The following is a 6,944-nucleotide window of genomic DNA, read 5'->3' as shown; positions in this document are numbered from 1 at the left end:
ACGTCGGCCTTCTCAGTCTCAATTTCAACTTCACGGAAATTCCGCTTAGCTCATTTCACAAATGCCACACTATGGAAATTGCACTCTGTGTGTTTGTCTGGCCTTATCGACACTATATTCGAGAAAATTAATTCTCAGATATACAAGTTAAACGCGACGACGCACAATAAAAAGTGTGGGGGATGATTCGTCAATGGGACGCTTTCAACCAACCTCTAGAGACACCAATAACAATAGAGAAATGTACGACCTCTGGTGGACGAACAAAAGAAGCTGATGAGAGATCTTTTGTTTTCGTCCACCGACATGGCTGCGATGACGTCACGTGAAAACCTCCAATCAACCGTGGTTCTATGCAGAGCTCTGTGATAATTTGTGCGATTGAAGGGGCACTGTTACGGTGTTCGTAACGATTTTTGGTCGAAACTTGCGAAAGTTCATGAGTAAACACCTTGATCTCATAAAAATCGCTTCTACATCACTTTTTCACGTTTTCAAGTGAAATAGGCACAGGGGTGGATCTAGGAGGGAGCGAGGAAAACCGGACAAACCACAGAAAAACCTCTCGTAGCCGAGTAAAGAGAGATGTACGCAATTGCAATTGCAAGAATAACAAAGATGACAAAGCATTTGTTAGGTATTAACGAAAATAACAAATACAGTCGCAAAAATAACAAATGAAGCAAGCGACAGCAGTAATAATAACAATTCTTTAAGGCAGAGAAGGGAAGGGGGGCCTACAAACATAACAAAAATAAGGAAAATAACAAATTTAGCAAAAATAACATATCAAGCAAGAGATACCAACAAGAATAACAATTCTTCAAGGCAGACAAGGGAAGGGGGGCCCACAAATATAACAAAAATAACGAATATACCAAAAATAACGAATGAAGCAAGGGATAGCTGCAAGAAGTAATAGACCGTATTCATAAATGGCGGCCAATTGATAATTCTTTTGTCGAAGTGCAAATTAGCCTACCAAGCCTCGATACCATACAGTGAATTGAAAAGAATTCTTGCTCTAAAATGAGGCTTGGTAGGCTAATTTGCACGTGGACGAAAGAATTATAAATGTGACCGCCATTTATGGATAAGGTCTATATTTCAAAAACAAGTGCGAGTGTTTTACCGGGTTTGCAAACACGAGAAAACTGATGAAAGCCCGAGGCCGTTATGCCGAGGGCTTTTATTGTTTTCGAGTGTTTGGAAACCCCGATAAAACACGAAGCACGAGTTTTTGAAATGGCTTCTCAATCGGCGCCTTACTGCAAACAAAAGAAAACGAAAGAACAAAAAAATGAACAAAAGAGAGCAAAAATCACTTAAGCATGTGATTTTTGTCTTCTTTTGTTTAATCAGGGCACAGTTTGTGATGATGATGTCTGTGTTTTTCACAACTGAAGCTTGTTTATTTCAAGTAGTCACAATTTGCATTCAGTGGCGCCCTGCTAGTTCCGAAACATGGACGGGTTAGCTGAGGATGAATCTTGCCGGTTTCGACCGCCCAAAAGTGTGCAAGAAAAAGATTCTTTGCTTGTACAGTCCAAGCCTAAAAGTACACAGTACAAAGACAAGTGGGTCGTTGAGGTTTTCAGAACATGGCAAGCAGCGCGCGAGCAAAACTTCTGTATACTTGACCCGGGAAGCGTGTTCAAAGATTACGATCTCCACCGTGTGCAAAATCTCGAAGAGAAGTTGGACGACCTGGATAGTCTTTCCCTAAACTATTGGCTCACAAAATTCGCCCAAGAAGTTGAATTGCACTGTAAACGTAAATGTAAACATCAAAAAATAGAAGTAATAAAGCTTTGTTTAAGTTGTGTATTGCTTTTTCTAATTGATTTCCAAACACGCTGTTCTTTACCGCGGTATCAAGTTGCATCCATGTGACTTAAATGCGGGCACGCAATTGGTTTATCACTTGCTGAATTATTAATGTATTTGAGAATTAACAATTATTGGATGAGGTTGAGCATGTTAGCGATAATTATCAAGGCCCAAGTTTGTGTTATCTGCTGAAGCCGAATGCTGAGGCGGATAACACAAACTGAGGCCTTGATAATTATCGCTAACATGCGAAAACCGAATTCAATAATTGTTTTATTATGCATATTCCTGAACTGAGCTCCGCCATGACAAAACTGATCAAACTGCTGGTTAGTGTGTCAGGTGACATCACTTCTGCATGCATAAAACTATTTTCTGTAGGTATGACGTCAATTCTACATATATAAAATCTTTTGTTTGCAGGTATGACGTAAGAGAAACAGAGCAAGCAAGAATTAGCTGCGTGCTTATAGCCAATCAAAATCGAGCTGGTGACACCAATGTATAATAATAACAATTCTCCAACGCAGACAAGCAAAGGAGGCCCTACAAATATAACAAAAATAACGGAAATAACAAATTTAGCGAAAATAACAAATAAAGCAAGGGATACCAGCAAGAATAACAATTCTTCAAGGCAAACAAGGGAAGGGGCCCCCAAAAATATAACAAAAATAACGAAAATAACAATTATAGCAAAAGTAACTAACGAAGCAAACGGCAGCAGCAAGAATAACAATTCTTCAAGGCAGACAAGGGAAGGGGCCACCACAAATAACCTATGCAAATATGAAGTTAAACAAAGACTCAAAATATCGCTGTTCATTTTTCAACGTTGTTCGTTGCTATGAACTGAACTGTTCATGCTACAGTACAGATTCTAGAAATAATAAGCGGAACACTCTCAGTTATAAGAATTTTTCACACATATCACTAAAATACAAGCTAAAATACATCAAGTTTTTTGTTGTTTATTGTTAACCACGCGAACAAAGCGTGTTGGCATCATTCTCCTTAGGATCAGACGTGGTATAGATTACCGCAAGTTGTTCCTTGTTTCCTCAGTCGGTAGCATGTAAATTTTGATCCGGTTAACCATATATGAAGAGGGTAAAGTAAAAACAGCAACCTCATTCTGAGATAATCAGCTAGCTGAAACACGAGATCGTTACGCGCACACCAAAGAATTACACAATGAGCCTTTATCCCTGTATCGAGTGCGGAAATGAAGTTCGACCACGCCAGGAAGCCGTTCAGTGCGGTGATTGCGGCTTTTGGCAGCATCGTATCTGCGGGACTGGTATCGGCCAAGCCACCTACCATTTGGCAGTAATCAGAGGAAGAATAGATTGGTTGTGCGTTGCATGTTCTCTTGCGTCATCGAACCCAAGTGACCAGGACCCCGCTACTGAGAGCAACAAGAATAGAATTCGCCCAAGGTGAGAAAAGTTTAAGTCCACTGTTTGTTCCTTATTCTGAAACAAGAACTTAACCTTTCGAAGGCCCACTCTTATCTTGAACGTTTTTTTTCTTAAACGAGTTAACGATAAAAATGAGGTTTTATTTTTGCTTTGCAGATCTTTCTCCTGAGTATCCACCTCCTAGCAAAATCAGCCAGGCAATGGATAATTTCTCCGGTGAGTATTAAACTTAACTCCGGCGAGTATCAAACTTAAACTTTCCTCCTTCTCCACCCATAAGTAATTCATGAGTAATTCAGTAGTAAACTCAACCAGCTAAGCTAGCTTTAAAACTTACTTCCTCCACGAGTGCTTCCCCCATCAGTATATATCAGTACAGTTGTAGAAAGCTCGACCGTAAGAAGCTTATTTAACGTTAACTAGAACATTTCCACCTAGATGGGTTGGTGCGGACGAATTTATACTGATGTGTGCTTTTCTACTCTTGTTTTAGAAATCACCCCTGATAATCTGCAGCGTGATGAACAAGAATCACAACAATCAACGATCAACGAGAGTTACTCAGGTAAACCATGATTACTTCAGTAAACCTCTAAATTTTCTTACAGATCGACTGAAGTTGATGGCAGACTTTGACTTTCTTTAAAACGTAAAAAAAAAAAAAACAAATTAGCCGTCGTCGTTCTATTTTTCATTTTTTTTGCGATCGGGGGAGGGCTTAACCTAAAGAGCATTCCAAGCAGTCGTTCTTCGACTAGTAACACAAGTATTTATTGGTGTTGTTTATTGAGACACTGCTCCTTTTTTGCTTCAGGTGACCCCGTACAACTACCAACTGTATTAGAAGAAGAGCAGAGCAGTTGACCTACCGAATAATAGATGATGGGACCATCCATCGAAAAAAGAAGCTGATTGGCTCAAGGGGCTTCGCCTACAATGTGAAGGAGCACGGGAAAGAGACCACCTATTGGCAATGTACGGTGCGCCCGAAGGGAATTACTGCAGAGCTACTGTAAAGGAAAGAAGTGGACAATTTGTGACGAGGAAAACAGTTCCACAACCACCAAGATTCTCGCTGCTGTGAAGGAGCAGGCGCTGCAGGTTGTTTTCAAGCCGGCCTCTGGAATCATCGAAGAGGTGAGTATGCCAAACAAATAACCTATTTAAAATTCGGAAGATGAATCTCACGTTGTGTTTTCTTTCTTTATATGTCATTTACAGGTGCTCTTACACGAACTCAACTCCGCGCCGTGTGATGCCCTCCCCAAAGCCAGTTACATCGCCAGACGGGCAAGCAGACTGCGATAACGTCATAGGCCTGAAGATTCAGTCGACCAAGATTTCGTCCTGGATGAGACTCACCTGCCCGACAACTTCCTACCAGCAGACGTCGAAGCAAGGAACCAGCGACATCTGGTATTTGCGGTTGCAGGGCAGCTCGAACTTCTTTCAAAAGCTAAAACATGGTACACCGACGGAACATTCAAACTCGTCCGCCAGCCATTTACCCAACTGTTGACAGTGAATGCATTCGTCAGGTCCGGTGATGCTGCCAAGCAAGTGCCTCTTGTATATGTATTGATGTCGTCTCGCAAAAAGAAGGACTACAAGAAGGTGAGTTATTCAATATATACTTATGTAGGGAAACACTAAAACTAATATTACAGCAACTTGATCGTTTTTCCGATGAAAATGAAAAGAATTTGCACCGTAGTACAGGTGTTGAGAGCAATTTTGTCAAACTTCCACGAGAGCCATCCGTTCAAAAGATCGTCCTTGACTTCGAGCCAGCAATCTGGCCCGCGGCTAGAGAAGTTCTGCCCGGAGTACAAATTTCAGGATGTTCTTTTCACTGGAACCAAGCAATGTGGAGAAAGGTTAGCAACCAAAAAATAATACCCGCCTGTTATGCTAAAGTACCCACTTGTGCCAAAATTCAGTGCAACCCCTGAACCCATGACCTCTGCGATGCCAGTGCGATGCTCTACCAACTGAGCTTTGAGGCCACTCAGTTGAACTGTTTGTCAGCAGCTTTATAAGGAGGATATTGGGCATTAATATACAAAAGAAACCAGCACATTCAGTATTTTGCACGAAAGACCTGAGATACGTCCCCAACCGCATGGATAGCCACGGTCTGGTGGGTTTTTTTGCAGGTCGTCATTCCAATAGATAGAACATGACTGATTTCAAACTCTCTTTAACAAAAAGTATGAATAAATATTGAAATTAACATTTAATCTTGTTGTGAGGCAGTCACAATGCCCTTTTTTTAAATAATGGTTTATTTTTAGTCATTGTCGTGGGCGACAATGACTGTTTTATTTAGGTCTGATAAGATTCCTCCACACAGCTCTGTCCTTAGCCTTCTGCTGCCAGAAACTCCGGTCTATGTCCAACCTCTCCAAGTTTCTTTTTACAGTGTCTTTAAATCTGAGCCTTGGCCTATCCTGATTGCGTTTGCCCTCGCATAACTGTGAGTAGAGTAACTGCCGAGGGAGACGCTGGCGATCCATCCTCTCAACATATCCGAGCCAACTCCTGTTCACCCGTCTTAGCATGTCCTCCATTAATGGTAGCCAGTACTGTCGCTCTGTACACTTTGCATTTCACACGGATAGACACATGTCGATTGTTCCACAGTCTCTTTCTCAAGTTTCCAAACACAGAACTCGCTCTTTTCATTCTGAGAGATAGTTCATCCTCCAGCCTGGAATTCTCTGATACAGTACTCCCCAAGTACTTGAAAGTCTTGCACTTGACTAGTGGCTCTGTACCATTGCCGATCTCTTCTGGTAGTGATGTTGATGATTGCAATTTTGGTGGTTGATAAAGGCACTCTTTCTTCTTGATGTTGATTTGGAGGCTGAACTGATTAGCTGCTATTGCGAATTTCTCCACTAAAGATTGCATATCTTCCACACTATGTTCAACTAGAGCACTGTCGTCGGCAAAGAGCATTTATCTTACTATCTTTATCGATTTCTTACTCTTGGCTTTAAACTGTGCCACATTGAACACGTCTGCTTCTTTCCTTGTTTGAATGTATACACCTTCTGAAATTTCTTTGAAGGCCACCTCAAGCATGGCTGCCAGATTTAGCGAGAAGAGTGTAGGTGCCAGCATACACCCTTGTTTTACCCAGTTGCTTACTGAAAAGTCTTTAGATACTGAACCACTCATTGTCACGTTTGCTTGCATACCTGTATGGAGTGCCTCGATCAGGATGACAAACTTCTCTGTGCAACCATATTTCTAGAGTATCTGCCATAGTCCTTGTTGCGAAACAGTATCGAAGGATTTTGTTTTTCATTTTTTATTTATTTATTTTTTATTTATTTATTTATTAATAACAGACACAATACATAAGCGATCAAATTACTAATAACAAACACAATATATACCTTAATTAACTATATAGTGAATCCTTTTTCTTTTACTTACACAATACCCAATCACATTACAATCCTACTAATCAAATTACAATCACTTCCTAAACCATGACACAATATGATTCCTGCAAGAAAGAAATGTTATATATTAAGCAACAAATTACAGTTAATTTTCCATTTACGTTTAAATTTATCTAAGGTATTATTTTTAATATTAACGTATTTTTCAATTTCAAACTTTTTTTTAATCTTATGCTTTAGGCCAATTATTTCTGGTAACATGCTTGTCCTTCTGCAGTCC

General features: G+C 40.4%; 1 protein-coding gene across 1 annotated transcript; it reads right to left on the bottom strand.

The window, feature by feature from the left end:
- Nucleotides 1–5,771: 5,771 nt before the first annotated feature.
- LOC138046611 (uncharacterized) lies at nt 5,772–6,212 on the bottom strand. The gene has a single exon (XM_068893216.1). The coding sequence runs from the start codon at nt 6,210–6,212 to the stop codon at nt 5,772–5,774; it is 441 nt and encodes a 146-aa protein (XP_068749317.1).
- Nucleotides 6,213–6,944: the final 732 nt, after the last annotated feature.

Source organism: Montipora capricornis, chromosome 4 (assembly GCF_036669925.1).
Source record: "Montipora capricornis isolate CH-2021 chromosome 4, ASM3666992v2, whole genome shotgun sequence".
NCBI lineage: Eukaryota > Metazoa > Cnidaria > Anthozoa > Scleractinia > Acroporidae > Montipora > Montipora capricornis.
Note: the sequence above shows the minus strand (reverse complement) of the source record. Positions and strands in the feature narration are given on the sequence as shown.

Coding starts and splice junctions, on each gene's coding strand:
- LOC138046611 (XM_068893216.1), bottom strand. CDS start 6,212: ATGCTCTTTGCCGACGACAGTGCTCTAGTTGAACATAGTGTGGAAGAT.